This window comes from Leguminivora glycinivorella, chromosome 8 (assembly GCF_023078275.1).
Source record: "Leguminivora glycinivorella isolate SPB_JAAS2020 chromosome 8, LegGlyc_1.1, whole genome shotgun sequence".
Lineage (NCBI taxonomy): Eukaryota > Metazoa > Arthropoda > Insecta > Lepidoptera > Tortricidae > Leguminivora > Leguminivora glycinivorella.
In genome coordinates, this window is record NC_062978.1 from 5,602,939 (window position 1) to 5,620,056 (window position 17,118).

At 36.7% G+C, this 17,118-nt stretch overlaps 1 protein-coding gene across 1 annotated transcript in view; it reads left to right on the plus strand.

Annotated features, from left to right (window-relative positions):
• LOC125228594 (LIM domain only protein 3-like) overlaps positions 1–16,592 on the plus strand; it is a 102,845-nt gene extending 86,253 nt beyond the window's left edge. Inside the window, exons 5-8 of the mRNA XM_048133222.1 lie at positions 65–190; positions 2,828–2,969; positions 14,087–14,260; positions 16,007–16,592. Of these exons, the coding sequence (XP_047989179.1) occupies positions 65–190; positions 2,828–2,969; positions 14,087–14,230 (412 nt within the window). The 3' untranslated portion in view covers positions 14,231–14,260; positions 16,007–16,592. The remainder of the gene's footprint in view (positions 1–64; positions 191–2,827; positions 2,970–14,086; positions 14,261–16,006) is intronic.
• The last annotated feature ends 526 nt before the right edge of the window (positions 16,593–17,118 follow it).

Consider the following 17,118-nt stretch of genomic DNA (forward strand, 5'->3'; position numbering starts at 1 on the left):
CTCACCAAGTACTGCTTAATCTGCAAAGCATTTTAATGTTTACAACCAATGATTACTTTTATAGGTTATTTGGAGCCACAGGCAACTGCGTGGCGTGCAACAAAGTCATTCCGGCCTTCGAAATGGTTATGCGAGCCAAGAGCTTCGTTTACCACTTAGAATGTTTCGCGTGCCAGCAGTGCAATCACAGGTGAGAAATGGATTAACTAGAACCTTTTTAGTTATTACTGTGTGGTAATATCAAGTCAGCCGTTTAATAAAATTACGTAGAGCCTGACCAGACATATATATGACTATTATTGTCAGGAGGGCGCTGTTATTCTAATTTATGGATTGACAGTTCAGTATAGTATGAAGAAAATAGTTCTATTGAAATTCCGCAAGATGTCGCGTAGTCATATCGTCACTACTTTTAAAAAAACTTGTATCTTCGTCTGTCCATGAAAAGAAAATTGTAATAAGTATGTATGGAATACATATAGACTTACTGCGTTTTAACTTTGAGGAGCAGCGTGAGATATGAGATTTTTTCAAAGTAGTGACGATATATTTCTGTGTGCGTAGCCGAATGCCGAAACGCTCACGATTCGTGAGAGTTTTGTGAAGCGTTTGTATATTCGGCTACGCACACTGGTCAGGCTTTATATTGTTTTTTTTTACTCATTACTTTGATTTCTTGAAAATACGTAGGGTTTTCCCATAACTGTGTTACCAATTATCTCTTTACATTCTCCTTGCTTATCCCGGCATTCACCACGGCTCATGGGAGCCTGAGGTCCGCTTTGACAACTAATCACAATATTTGGCGTAGCGTAGGCCGTAGGTTACTTTTATGAAAGCGACTGCTATCTGACCTTCCAACCCGAAGGCTAAGTAACTCTTATAGAATAAATAGAATAATGTTTATTCAGGCAACACACAGTATTGCATTACATAATAACAAATAAAGTACAAAGAAACAATTATAAAATCTAGAAGAAGAAAACAATACAAACAGATGAAAAGAATATGTGAAGCTGAAATGGTCTCCACTCAGCAATGCAGTTGGCACGACTAGGCGTTGCCAACGGCGCTGGTATTCTGTGGAGCCAGCGAGGAGTGCGGGACGGCATATTGCGCGACTTAAGTAATACAATTGGGTGTTACATACATACGTATATTATAAATAGGGATTATATTAATTTATAAATATTAAGGATGTGATTGTTCCAGCGTTCTATATATATATATATATATATATATCTTATACTATTAAACGAGCAATTCTTGTATATTTATTTATTTATTTATTTATATATACCGACGATCTCGGAAACCGCTCTAACGATTTCGCTGAAATTTGTTTTGTGGGGGTTTTCGGGGGTGAAAAATCGATCTAGCGTAGCCTTAGATCCCGGAAAACGCGAATTTTCGAGTTTTCATGAGTTTTTCTTTCGCATTTGTAAACGTAAAATATGGTCCTTAATTTCGCCGCGCGCGCATCGATTCCGCTTAGCTCAGTCGCACGAGGTCGGTCTAATGTACGCAGATAGATCGTAGGTGTCAGGGTTTCGAATCCCGGCCAGAAATTAAGTTTTTGTTTTTTGTCTTTTTTTTTTGTTTTTGTATTTATAAGAGTTTTTTTTTATCTAAAGACGTGATATATTAAAATAGAACCGAGCGAAGCTCGGTCGCCCAGATATTAGGTAATATAATTATGCTATTTACCAGTAAGTACACAGCTACTTGCGGCTTAATAGTAATATAATTATTATTCGAGCTATTTAGACTGATGCCATTGGGCAGCAACACCTTGTTATTGTGCCATTAAATGTATTTTTAGTTTTGCCTTAAATCCACTAACTGTACTTATGGGGATTAGTCCGGTTTCCTCACGAAGTTTTCCTTCACCGGAAGGCGACTGGTAAATATTGACATTTTTGCTGATTTGCATTTTTCGTAATTCCTGAAAAACTCATTGGTTCGAGCTGTAGGCCTAGCACATGATTGTCACGAGAGTATGTCGCCGCGAGATAGATGACACGTCTTCTTCTAACTGTATTAATGACATATTGACGGGTAGTCTATCTCGCGGCAATCATATGCTAGGCCTACTGATGGCGTTCGAATTCGAACACGTGACCTCTGGATAGAAAGTCGTACGCTCTTACCTCTAGGAAACCAGCGCTTTTATCTCTCTAGAAATATAATCTGGGCGACCGAGCTTCGCTCGGTTCTGTTTCGTATCCTTGACCTGTGTCGCCATCTAGTTGGAAAATAAATAGTACCCACATCGATCAATCGAAAGAACTCTCAGTCTTAACAACACAACTACTCCACACGAGATGGCGCGCGTTTCGTCACAAAAGCTCAGAGTGTATTTTTCTATTCGTGTTAGCCTTGACCTGTGTCGCCATCTAGTCTTTGAAGTAAATAATACTTACATCGACCGAAAGACTTCTGTCTCAACAATACAACTACTCCACACGAGATGGCGCGCGAAGAAAAACGCGTGAAAACTCGAAAATTCGCATTTTCCGGGACCTAAGGATATGTTAGATCGATTTTTCACCCACGAAAACCCCCACATAACAAATTTCAGCGAAATCGTTAGAGCGGTTTCCGAGATCGTCGGTATAAATAAATAAATAGATAAATAAATAAATAAATAAATATACAAGAATTGCTCGTTTATCTCTTTAGAAATATACATATGTGTAGATTTGTGCTATTGCACGCCATGGTGTTACATGCCAGATTTTGCAAAACACTTGAAATAGGGACTTTTGAGACGTGGAAAGTTTTTGTCAAAGGGTTGAAAAATAACCGTAACAATTGTTTGGTACAGGTTCTGCGTAGGCGACAGATTCTACCTGTGCGACAATAAAATCCTATGCGAGTACGATTACGAGGAGCGGCTCGTGTTCGCCAGCATGGCTGCCAACCCTAGCGGGCTTGCGCACATACGTCGCCAAGTCAGCGGCTTACAGGTATGCATCATCATGTGTTCTACCCATTGACTTGTTTATCCATCGACTTGTTCGGTACAGGTTCTGAACTGAAGGAGGGCAAGCGAAAGCATGGCAAACTCCTTCGGTTCAAGGATGTCCAAGAGCGTCACTTAAAGAGCTGTGACATAGAGCCCTCTCAAGCACTTGGCAGCACAACTATCAGAATAGCGCGATTAGGGATCGAAGTGGTAGCATTGGCCGAAATCGGACGGACTCGATCAATCATCACAGCTTCTGCGTAGGCGACAGATTCTACCAGTGTGACAATTAAACCTATGGTACGACTACGAGGAGCGGCTGGTGTTCGCCAGCATGGCTGCCAACCCTAGCGGGCTCGCGCACATACGTCGCCAAGTCAGTGGCTTACAGGTATGCATCATCTCATGTGTTCTATCCATCGATTTGTTCGGTACAGGTTCTGAACTGAAGGAGGGCAAGCGAGAGCATGGCTAACAACTTCTTTGGTTCAAGGGTGTCCAAGAGCGTCACTTGAAGAGCTGTGACATAGAGCCCTCTCAAGCATTTGGCAGCACAACGATCAAATCCCCAAACCCATCGACGCAAAATCTCTAGCCCACCAAAAATCGCTCGTGAGTATGAAGACGCTTACGCGTCGTCATCGCTGAACGCATCCGTACGCATGTTCATAAGCGAGCGATTTTTGGTCGGCAAAAGCAGATTTCCGCGTCGATATGTTTGGAGAAACCCTTATAAAGTAAGTAGGTACCATTGCGCGACAGTGACCTGCAGTACATGCCACTTTAAATCTTAAGTAATTTGTGTATAAATGTGACAGAAGGGTCACCTAATGGACATTAACGTGTCAAGCACTGGTACTTTTACCTTATACTTTGTACGGGAGTCAATGATGTCAGCAGAAAGGTGTCATAACACTGCTTCGCACTAATGCGAGCCAAGCGTGAAGTCTATGTTACCACGCGATCAATCGAGCGTGTGATGCATAATACATATAATCATAAACAAATCGCCAGAAAATTTAAGCCATCTGAGATTCTACTCCCTATTTGCTTTTTGCGACTGTTTTAGTAGGTATCTAAAGCGTTAAGCCAGACATAGTCACATTGCCTTCTCTCCTCCACAAACCGCTTGCGCTATTCATCACAGGTATTTATAATACACTCATATTTAGCCTAGACTGAACTAGTTGCTTTCGGAATCTGGAGCTCTATGAATAACAACATCGATTGCCCTCCTTATGTCTGTTTCTGATATAGCCTTCTTTGGAATATTTTAAAGCAGTGTGATTATAGCCGTCCGGTGTATTCCCACGTCACGGAAAGAACGCATATTATGTGTTGACGTGGGCCAATGCGGTCTGTGAGACCGCGAACCCGTTCATAACAAATTATGGTTAACTTAATAGCTTCAAACCGGCATTACCACAACTACCCCCGTCTTTATCGATTTATTACGCCTGCCCATTATGCACGCTTGTTTGCAGTCTATAAAACATCGCCATAAAATCAGAAATCTCATGACGATTAGGTCCTTCGCCCACGGAGCTACTTAAAAAAAATTATTACAAACTGAAATTAGGTACTAACGAGTTACTGCGCTCATACATTCTCATTGAGGTTTGCCCACGACGCGACTAAGTTACCTACTAACCAGTATAATGTTGGTAGTGGCGGAGGTAAGTAATAAGACAAGACTGTGGTTAACTCTGTATATTTGACTGAAGATACATCGTGTTTATATAGTAGGATATTATCTAATTATCTATTTATGTGGGAGTTATCATGGTATCTATTCCATGATACTATGTTCTCATATTTCAAAGGTTAATTGGTACTTGATACTTTATTATCTTATTGTTAATCTAATGTTCTCTAAAGGTTATCTGTTTAAGATGTGTGAGTGTATGACGCTGCTATGACTGTGACCTCACTACAGCTTTCCCCTTTTTTTTCAAGACAAAAATAGTTCAGTAGTTAACTATTTTTGACTTACTTTTATGTACTTAATTCTATCGATTATACATTTGTTTTGGTTAAACATATTAAAATAAATCTTATTACTTAATTCTATTAGTTATACATTTATATAAGTATTAAAAGAAACCTTAATGCTAATTGAATACACAAAGTCGCTTACAAAGTCTATTTATAATATTTAATTCATAACATAAGATAGTGAATGAATACCTACAATGCTACCTGAACAGATGTTTACTTTTCTGACATCTCAGCAATAATATGATACCTGTATCAACCTGTATATTTGTTGCGCATTTTGCGATTCTTTATTTAGATGGTGGCATCTGATCTTGAGATTAATTTATTAGTATCATTGAGGAGAAGTTTAGAACGTATGTATTTAGCATATATTTGAATGTATAGCAGTAAACAAAAAAAAAATTTTTTTTTTTTTAGAATAGGTACATGCTCACCCTTTTTTTTTAATAATTATTTTCTTGGGTGCCTTCATTCTGAAACCTGGTGAGGCATTATAGCTATGTTTATACACTAAAAAAAAAACACACTTAAAATTAAAGAAATAGTTAATGTTGTTTGCATTTTACATAATTATTAATGTCATGTCCAAGATAAATACTTGTGTTTATCAACAATTCAGTTTTAAATATGGTTTATGGTTAATTGAATACATTGTTGCACGATAGGGTTTTACTGTTACTGAGATGTGTAGATATTTAATATTTGCGAGTTAGAGATTCCTTATTTGGATGGTGTCATCCGACCATATGTTTTAATATCAATTCATAAAATTTATTATTGAATTTTATAGCTTTAATTTTAAATAAAAGGGTAACGTAATGTAACAATATGGACTGTTCTGTCTGAAATAAACGAATACAATACAATACAATAAATGTTTTATAAACTTCAATAAGATATTTGAATGTAATCTTTTGTGGTTATCTGTCCTATTTACTTATGTATTTATGTGAAAGGGATTTAAAAAAACAATATAACCGTATTTTTGTTTGCAGTCTAAGTGCATCACAAACGGCAAGGGCACGCATTTTCATTTATGGCTGTTACTCAGCTCAATACATATTTATTTGTTCAGGATACAAGAAATAGTTTAGTTAGAAGTTTTTTTTTTGTTTACATATAGGTATATCTTAATGGTTACAGGTATAATAATTATTTTATCTAAACAATCTAGATCTTAAACATACAATTAAAAAAAAAAGTTAAAGCTATTGGTAGGTATACTTATAGTACATAATTTACTTACTAGTCTATATATAACACTTCATTCATAAGATGGTAAATGATTACATTGTTGCATGACAGGTGTTTACTTATACTGAGATATGTAATATGATATGTAATTGATGCGCTTTAGCGATTCCTTATTTGGATAGCGTCATCTGTTGATATGTTTTAATTACTAGTAACATTATTCAGAAATGCTTTATAAATCTTAGTTAGATAATAATATTTTGTTATTATCTATCAATCTATTTTTATTTATTTTAATTATGTATTTGTGCTAAGAGGATAAAATACCATTGGTAAGTGTGCTGGAGTCCAAGTGCATCACTAACGATAAGGGTACCGAAATAAAATATTTATTTGTCGCTCACGCTGGCAATTACAACATATTATATAATATTTCATATAATATTGTGGCATCACTTTTAAAGCATCACACAATTTCACTAATAATTTCGTGTTTGTTTCGCGTTATGCTTTAAGTATATATTTTTTTTAAAGTATTTTCTATTCATAATTATTTAGTTAGTTTTTTTTTCTTCTTCTAGCTGCGTTGTGTTTGTGATTTTAGTTTTACTACTACACGCTATAAAAGAAAGGATGTAATTGCGTACAATTACACTTTTGGTTTTGGGTATTTATATTGTGGTGAAAGTAGTTCGACTTCAAAAAAAATTTTTTTTTAAATTTTTGATACCGATTAATTTGAAATTTATTGTTGGCTGCTTTTTATTTGTATTAAGTTGGTTGTTTTTTTTTTTAACGTGTTTGTAAGTGGGTTGTATTCGAGTTATGTATATTTTTGTCATTTTATTTTAGTAAGGTCTGATTGTTTGTGGTATTTTTATAGATGATTTAAACTATTTTGTATAGCGTAATCACGCTATAGTATTTTTTTAGAATAATTTTACAAGAGAATGCCAAGAGATGTTAATTTATTTGGTAGTTCAGTTTTTTTTTTTTTCTGCTCGAGATAAAATATAATACATTAGTTAGTTTATTTGAACTTTCTAATTTTGAGGTAATAATATATATTAACCCAATGGTTGACTGGTAGAGAATGCCTCAAGGCGTTAAGTCAGCCATTTGTACTCTTTTTTGTAAATTTGTGCAATAAAGTTTAAATAAATAAATAAATGATATTTGTATTCTAGTTACTTTTGTGAGTTGTGTATGCAGCAATTCTGACTTGTGATTTGAGTTAAAAAAAAAATGTTGTACGTATAGCGATTGATGTAGTGAGTATTGTGGTTATTTTTATTTTTCATATTCTTATCCCCTCTTTTTTTTGTGTTTTTTTTTTTAGATTTAGATAGATAGATAGATAGATAAAGACTTTATTGCATAAAAATATCATGACAAAAAAAATTAAGTACTATTATATAAGAATACAACTTAGGTCTACAGAACTAATTCCTAGCTTACTATTTGACAATTTAGTTTTTTTTTTTTTTTCTCGACACAATTTCGAAAAGGCGCCGACTCAGCATGTGCTGCTGCATTGCTGTCGCAAGTGCCACAGCGCTGATATTCTGTCGGGACCTAGCAGGTGCGCGCGTAGATCTGTGTGGATCTACCACCAGTTACAAAACATACAAGAACAAGAGAGCGTAATGCATAACACGATCAGGAATTTCAATTTTAAATACCTACAATCTGATTACAAACTATGAAATAACAAAATATGTATGTCTAGCTATAATATAAAACATACCATAACAGATATCAATACATGAAAATTAGAAACAAAAAGTCGAAAATTGAAGATTGAGAGCTTTAAGTATTTGCCTGCTTTTGGACTGTTAGTAAGTGTTGTTTGTATTTACGCTTAAAGGAGTATACCCAGGTCGCGTCGCGAATTGGTGGGGGAATGTTTCCTGTTTTAATTAATTTTTATACCTATGTCGTTTTGTGATATCAATTTTGTTTGGGGTAAAAGTATTTGTTTTTAGTACCTACACCTCTTTTTCGCAGATAAACCTGCTTACTAAGAAACTTGTTAGAGGTGTTTTTTTTTTACTACTGGCGATTACAATTATACTTTTAGTATTGTTCATACATTTAGGCATTGCTTTTAAGCATCACACTATTTTGTGTGTCCAAGAGTCTCCACGATTGATTCTCGATCGAATCATGGTCAGCCGTCAAGGATTTCATACCTGCTTGTATTATATAGAAATCAATTCCCATGAGCCATAGTACCTTAATGTCTGCATTGGGAAATAATGTAAGCTTCTTCGTGATACATAAAGTTCACTTTTCTTTTAAAGAGTACACTGCGCATTTTAGCGCATCCGGTCGGCCGACCCTACATTACAATATATAAATATTAAGGATACAAAAAAATATATTTATTATAGCGCGCTGATACATACTCAATAAATGTAGTATGTTTTTCCAGACATATGCTTTCACACATTAGAACACAATAGCTGTGCGTGTGCCCAAGGACCTTCACAATTGAGAGCTCGCTCGAATTGGTTTTGGTTTCAAGGGGCCTGTGTCTGGTTTGTATCCTGGTGTACTCTGCTTACATTATAATTTACTAGCTACCCAGTATTTTTAATAATGTCGGTTTGAAAACATAAAAGCATTTAAGAGTCACAATAACTTTTAGGTGATCAGGCTAATCGTTGGTTGCGACACTTAACTGATTTTGCTTTCCCGACAAGACGTTTGTCTTATGTTTTTTTTTTTGTTACTTGTAAACATACTTATGTTTTTTTTTTTTTTAGTTTATACAATTTATATTATCCTCTTTTTACTATCATTAAATAATATTAATTATACCTATCAGCAGTTTTTTTTTTTTTTTTTTTTATATATATATTGATATTGTCCTTGTCCTTAGTTCCTTACAGCCTGAGATCTATCCGGTCTCGCTACTACTGAGAGAGAAAAAATAAATTATAATATCTATACATTACTTTTTTATTTTATGAATATTAAGTGATTACTGGATTTAGGCTATGTTAGTTTATTTTTTTAACTGCCTGCCTGATTATTAAATAATAGTAAATACATACGTTTGATAAGGTGTTTTTTTTTATATATATTTACGACCGGAACCGTACAATAAATTGGAAAGAAAAAGATTAATTCTATTCGATAAAAATCAGTCAATCTCAATAGCAAGACTTTTATTTTGTATTCGATTACTTTAATTTTTATTATAGTACATATAGTACTGCAACAAAACAGAATTATATGGAAAAAAAAAGTTTTTATTTTTATACCAATGGCATGGGACCATTTCTCGATTTTCGAATTTCTTTTGGGTCCCATATAAGCTTTTGATACTGTACAGTAATGGGATATTTGAATTCAACAAGTTGTATGTTGTATAGATACTTTATATCTATATGATTTTTTTTTTTTTCATGGAACATGAGTCCTGATTTATGTATTACTAGCTTTTACCCGCGGCTTCGCCCGCGTAATAAAAGTATTCATTAAGATTTTCATTTGGATCCGTAGGGACCGTAGGTTTCTCTGTAGGTATATTTATCTGCGATTATTTCGATTGCACATAATACTTTTGCTTGCAATGATTGTAGACATATTACACATCGACCACAGCGTAGGTAATTCTATATACGCTGGGGAAACCTTTATAAATATCCCATGCACATAGCCCGTATTTCGACACTATGATCGGTGGGTAAAAAGTACTTTTTTCTATTATCCCTTACAATTTTTTACATTTTGCTTATACTTATCGCAAACGTAATCTTCAAGCAAGCAAACAACGATCGTCTTAGAGCACATTGATTGTAAGAGACCGCCGACCGATTATCCGTATCCCTCTAACGATACCCATATTATCCGTATCCGTATCGCTATCGCTAACGCTATCGCTAACGCTATCGCTAACGCTATCGCTAACGCTATCGCTAACGCTATCGCTAACGCTATCGCTAACGCTATCGCTAACGCTATCGCTAACGCTATCGCTAACGCTATCGCTAACGCTATCGCTAACGCTATCGCTATCGCTAACGCTATCGCTAACGCTATCGCTAACGCTATCGCTAACGCTATCGCTAACGCTATCGCTAACGCTATCGCTATCCCTATCGCTATCCCTATCGCTATCCCTATCGCTTTCCCTATCGCTATCCCTATCGCTATCCCTATCCCTATCCCTTATCAAGATGTTTAATGATATAACACTTTAAGTTCTCGCGCTTTGTACACATATTTAAAGTCACATACAGGTCGAACGCGATTGATTAACATTATTTTTACCTTTTTTCCCAACGTTTCGGCCAGGTTGCACTGGCCGTGGTCGCGGAAGACTGGCGTCCCAGCAAAATGTCACCGGAGATGTAAACAACACAAAACTACCCGATATTAATTTATATAAATGTTCGGGGTAGACAAATAAATATAATCTACCCGCTTTTAGTTAATGTTTATTTCCCACCATGTTTATTTTAAAGGTAAAAATAATGTTAATTAATCGCGTTCGACCTGTATGTGACTTTAAATATATGTTTAATGATTTCTTATCAAGTGCTAAAATATAAAGTTTCATGGTTTTATCATTTAAAATTAAGAAATCCCATACAAACTTTCAACCTCTTTTTCAACCCCTTCATCCCTTTTTTTCGAAATAAAAAGTAGCCTATGTTCTGTCTCAGGGTCTAAAGATTGTCTGTTCCAAATTTCATCAAAATCGGTTGCGTGGTTTAAGCGGGAAAGCGTAACAGACAGACAGACAGAGTTACTTTCGCATTTATAATATTAGTATGGATTAGTATGGATGGATAGTATGGAAGTATGGATGGATAAGATGTCGTGACAGAGTTGTTTCACCTTTTATTGGTAGTTATTAATTATGTGAAACTTGATAGTTTCGTATGAATTTTCCGCGATCTACTATTTAATTTTAGAAATTTTTTATTATGATTTGTTTATTGAGTCTGTTTGTCTTTTCTTTTGTTATTTTGAAGTATAGTCATTTATGAACTAATCGATTTCTGGAGTCTGATAGACTCAAATAGTCTTTAAAAAAAAATCTGGTGTTTTTTTTTTATAACTCTCTTTAAACATTTTTTTCTTTAAATAACTACAAGAACTTTAATATAATTATTTATATATATATATATATATATATATAATATATATATATATATATATAAAATTATAACATGGAAACATAATAACGATCAGTGTGAATATGTAATGGATTTTATATTTTACCATGATCCATCTTACAGCTACGCGTCTGTGTGTATCGTGAATGTGTTGTCATTTGAGACGTCCAGATGCCTATCGTAATGATGGTGGACTATTGATATCTTTCTATTTTTAACTTTGTAACTACATCTTTACACTGTTGAGTGTAATCAAATTCTAGATTTCTATTTAAAGATAGTTTTTTTTTTATAGTTAAGTATCTTTTTAATTACTTCATTGTTGACTTCGATATTTAAATTAAAATTATTGAAAGAGTCTTAATTATACAATATATCGTTATTTTTATAACACTCAACTAAAAACTTTTACTTAAATACAAGAACCTTGCTTATATAAAGAAAAATAACTTGAAAAATATTTGGCGAAAAATAATAACCACTATTATAAATATTGCGCTAGTTAAATTATAATAAGTTTTATAATATTATACCTCGGTTCGGTGTATGGTCGGATTCGCTGGGCTTGGGCTGACACTGCGGCGCGGTGCTGTTGTAGTGCGAAGCCGTGGGTGGACGATGCTGCGGTGGACGTTGTGGTCCATGGTCCGCTTTTTTCGCGCTGGGCTGGAGCGGGTGCGGTAGCTGCGATGCGGGACGGGGTGCTGCCTGCGGTGCGGAGCCGTGGGCGGACGACGCTGCGGTGGACTGGCTCGGCTTACGCATCTTCATCTTTTTAGTTCAGCATTTCTTCTTTGATGTTAGTGCTGCTGGGGCGGCGTGGCTTAGCGTGGCTGGGGTGACTTGGCGGCGCTCGGCTTACTCATGGTCGGTTGGGGCGACGTTGTAGCTGGGTGATGTAGTCTCAGAGCGTGCGGCTTGGTGACTGCTGGCGCGGTTGTAGCACAGGGAGAGCGGGCGGGGTGGGCTGCCTCGAGCAAGTGGCTAGTGCTCGAGCAGCCCGACTGGCAGGATCGCCATATAATGTTGGTAGTGGCGGAGGTAAGTAATAAGACAAGACTGTGGTTAACTCTGTATATTTGACTGAAGATACATCGTGTTTATATAGTAGGATATTATCTAATTATCTATTTATGTGGGAGTTATCATGGTATCTATTCCATGATACTATGTTCTCATATTTCAAAGGTTAATTGGTACTTGATACTTTATTATCTTATTGTTAATCTAATGTTCTCTAAAGGTTATCTGTTTAAGATGTGTGAGTGTATGACGCTGCTATGACTGTGACCTCACTACACCAGTTTGTAACGCGTTATGGTAATTCGTAATTACACTCGGCTACTGACGATTTTCAAAAGGAAAAGGTTTGTTTTCCAAATAACGAGGCACGTGAAAAAGTCGGCCCGGAGTAAATAACTCCCACAAGGACACTGTTAGTGGGAGATTCTATCTCCACTTTATTATGTTTCTTTTGTATAAGATCATTAATCTTTCTCGTACGAACGCTTGTCGGAATGCGAATGTGGGGGAATCTATTTCATTTTATGAGCGAGTAGAGGGCCCATTCAGCTGCGCGACATTTCTAATCGACTTTTTGATTGCGTACACGGTCTGTCGAGGTCTTGACTGAATGGTGCAATGGGGACTTAAATTGAGGATTTCTTATAAATGACAGCAATACGATGATTTTCTTTGTTACTTGTTTAAATAGGTGCATATATATATAATTTATAGAATAATGTTGCTTATGTACCTAATTATACAGAGTGGGGCCTGTAACAAAGGCGAAGAATTGAACTGTAGGCTATTCTCTTTATACTGATCAACATTTGTTCAGTGACTTTTAAAAATTATGAAGTCTTTAAATTTTTAATTTTTCATACAAAATAAATATTAGCTTCAATGTACGCCATTATTTTTGCCATTGACGTTGTCTGTCAGACTTTAGACTTAACAGAATTCGCAATACATTACCTCTTAGAAAAAACTTTCAAGGGTGATAAAAATCAAAATACAAGTTATTTTTAAAAGTCGCCGAACAAATGTTGATTAGTATAAGGAGAATAGCCTAGAGTTCAATTCTTCGCCTTTGTTACAGGCCCCACTCTGTATAATTTATATGGCATTTAATGCATGGAATATGCCTATAACGATTATATAACACATGGATATAATATGATGACTATTAACTAATTGATAAGTGTCGAAATCAGAGAATTGACTTCTTTTGTGGGATAAAACAGGTACAATGACAAGCACTTATAAATAGGATGAGACGGGTCTTTGGACAGGAACGTCAGCACGTCCCACCAAAAGGAGTAAGCGCTGAACGAACGAGCAAAAGATAGTCGCTCTTGTGTACAGTCAACCAATTGGAACCCTAGGCCACTGTAGAACTGTGTCATAGTGACGTTATAAATCAGATTGTAAAAATCTCTTACTTCTTTTCATTTAGACATGGTTGTAGAGTGGCCTAGGGTTCCAATTGGTTGACTGTACCTAATAAAAAAATCGCTTACTCGCTTATAGTTGGACCAGGGGGGCTACCATGAAGTGCTAAAGCCGTTCAGTTTAGGTTGAGAGAAAGGGACACAGCTATAGCAGTTACATAGCCCCGTCCCTCTCTCTCAACCTAAACTGAACGGCTTTAGCACGTCATGGTAACCCCCCTGTACTAGTGATATCGGGCGAGTACTAATGATACACAAATATAAACTTTAGTTGTGTTCCTAATATCTCCTATCCAGATAAATTGTGAGCTTGAATCTTGATTGTAATTTTTTCCTCGCAGTCGCCTAGCGCAGGCTACATCGGCGGCGCGGGCTGCGCCGGCGCGGCCGCGGACAAGGACGGCGGGAACTGCGCGGGCGCCGACGACGCCTCCAGCGGTTACGGCAGCCCGCCCGACCCCGACGTGTGCGATGCCGCGCGATGACCGACGATGCCGCGCCGACTTCTCGCCTCGGTTGGTATTCTGTACCTCTATACTTAGTCCAAACCTCTATATCCAGGTGTTTGGATTTTGCGTGACTGGTGACGATGTGACAGATCCCTCAGGCGATTATTTTCGAATTTGGAACGACCTAAGTATACTCATAAAAATGAATATTTGAAGTAGGATTGTTGGGTTTGAACTTCTTGTCTTTCCTTTACTGAAGTATCACTATCATAATGGTGAATTTTAAATCTTAGGGTTAGGGTTTTTATAACATTATAAGAGTTACGTGCCAAACGGTACAAAATGACTCTGTCCGTCTTTCTGTCACATTGCTCAATATCACAAGAACTATTTTAATGCTATCGATTTCAAATTTGGAATAACTGTGTTGTAAACAAATTGTTAACCTCAAAACAGTGAATATCAGTGAATCATATAAATTCAGCTGCCAGATTTTGTGACTTTTCGTGTTCTGTAGATATTACTATTGTACTTAACATGTTATAAATATTTATAATAGTCCACATTACCGATACTCATTACTTTAAAGCTTAGGAAGAGACTGGTAGCTTAAGTTTGTTGATGCTGGCCCTTATTCGGAATATTTAGATCTTCAAGCATCATAAAATATTACCATAATTGGCTACTTACATGCTTAATTCACCTACGTAAGAATCTAAGTCATCGTGGATGGCCATTATTATTGTAATATTTCATGTTCAGAAGGTATTTCGTCACTACTTTGAAAAAGTCTCGTATCTCACACTGCTCCTCAAAGTTAAAACGCAGTAAGTCTATATGCATTTGCATACATACTTATAACATTTTTCTTTTCATTGACAGAAGAAGATACAAGTTTTTTTCAAAGTAGTGACGATTTGTCTGTTATACTCCTACATAAAGAATTTTATGTTATAAGTATGTATGTTTTGAGAGGTTTGAAAGCGATTCAATGAAAGTATACTACTTTAATCATACAGTAAATGTGCAATTGAACGCAGGCGGAGCGGGAGTTATATAAAAATGATTCTCCCTAATCATCATCATGATGAAATTTCTAGTACCGTATTTAATGTTTATATATTGTATTTTATAAATATTTGTATATTGCAAGTGTGATGAAAAACACTGTGTAACTCGGGGCGTAATAATATTGCAAATTATTTTTTTAATACTACGTCGGTGGCAAGGAGTGCCACGTGCGCGTTGCCAACCCATTAGAATCTTGTACATTCCTTTTACAAGTTCTAAGGAGGGTTCGGGTTGCGGACGGCTCAAAAGGACAATAGACGGAACAGATTAGTTCCATAGGTCCTTCCGTCACCATCACACCGCACCCTCGTTGAGCTCTGGCAGCCGTACTCACCGGAAAGAACACAACACTATTGAGTAGGGTCTAATGCTATTTGGCTGCGGTCTTCTGTAACTTGCTCTCGTTAGCAATATTCAACTTCCTCCCCATGTCGTACAATGTACTTGAAATACTATTTGACGACCGGTATGGCTTAGTCGGTAGTGACCCTGCCTGCTGAGCCGCGGTCCTGGGTTCGAATCCCGGTAAGGGCATTTATTTGTGCGATGAGCACAGATATTTTGTTCCTGAGTCATGGATGTTTTCGATGTAAATAAGTATGTATTTATCTATTTAAGTATGTATATAGTCGCTTAGCACCCATAGTACAAGCTTTGCTTAGTTTGGGGCTAAGTTGATCTGTGTAAGGTGTCCCCAATATTTATTTATTTATTATACTAACGAAAACATTTGTTGTCCAGGTGAAACCCCACTAGTGTCGGCGGGACGCTCTGGCCGTCGCAGCATCGTCCCTGAGGCGGCGTTTTCGACTCTGCAAGCACCAAGTCTGGAAAACACCGCAAATTACGTGGCAATCCCTTCTTTCATTGTAAAATAACCATCAAAATAAATTATTTTGTTTTTATAAACATCAGAATTAATTTTAAAATGGAAAAAATATTGAGTATTCGCTGACTAGGGATGAGGTCTTGGTAGCTCAGTCGGCAGAGCGCTGGAGTATCGATCCAGTTGTTGTGAGTGCAGTGCAGTATTTTTTCCACTTCTAAATTAATATCCAAAAACACTACTATTTATAGGTACTTAAAATTACAAACGAGACTTTACCTAAAACCAACCTCCGATGTTTCAAGGACGGCATTGTCCCCGTGGTCGCGAAGCAGATTAGTTAAAGTTGACATAAACATCTTCTGGCTGTACGGAGTTCTTCGAACTACCCGCACTTGGTCCTGGCCCCGTAGCCGAATGGCACTTCTGCGACGCGAAACGTTACCGAAACGCCGCAGAAATGTAGTCTGGCTCTGTCGCGCCAATATGCAAGAGCGACAGAGATAGCTACAAAAGATATATTATCGTGAGCGCTTGTGCATTCGACTACGCACACTGAGGATCGACTATTGAATTTCGAACGCACGAATTCGCCGTTCGAAAGTCTGTGGAAAACGACGTAATGCTATTTTTGAAAAAAGACGGCTAGTAATTTTAAAACGAGTGGTAATGACCTAATGACCACTCGTTTTCGATTCTGTAAGTAGAATTTAAATCGCTAGTAGTGGAGATATTATTGAACGAATTTCACGAAATCGAATGGCCGAGCTTCAAAAATCGGCCCCTTGGTACGCGATTAAGTCCCGTTAGTAATTATAAGTATCTGTACAAGTCATGAAAGTTTAAACTACAATTTGTTTAGTTTGAATTGTAAAGTTTTTAAATCAAGCCGTGTGGATTTCGCTCCGTATTTCAACGCACGGGCACATTAGTCAGGCGACTATGGAAATATGGGCACTTTACAAATGTCCGGGATGAGGCGAGATAGCGTTGTCTGAACACGGTATTTCCATTATGTAAGTATACG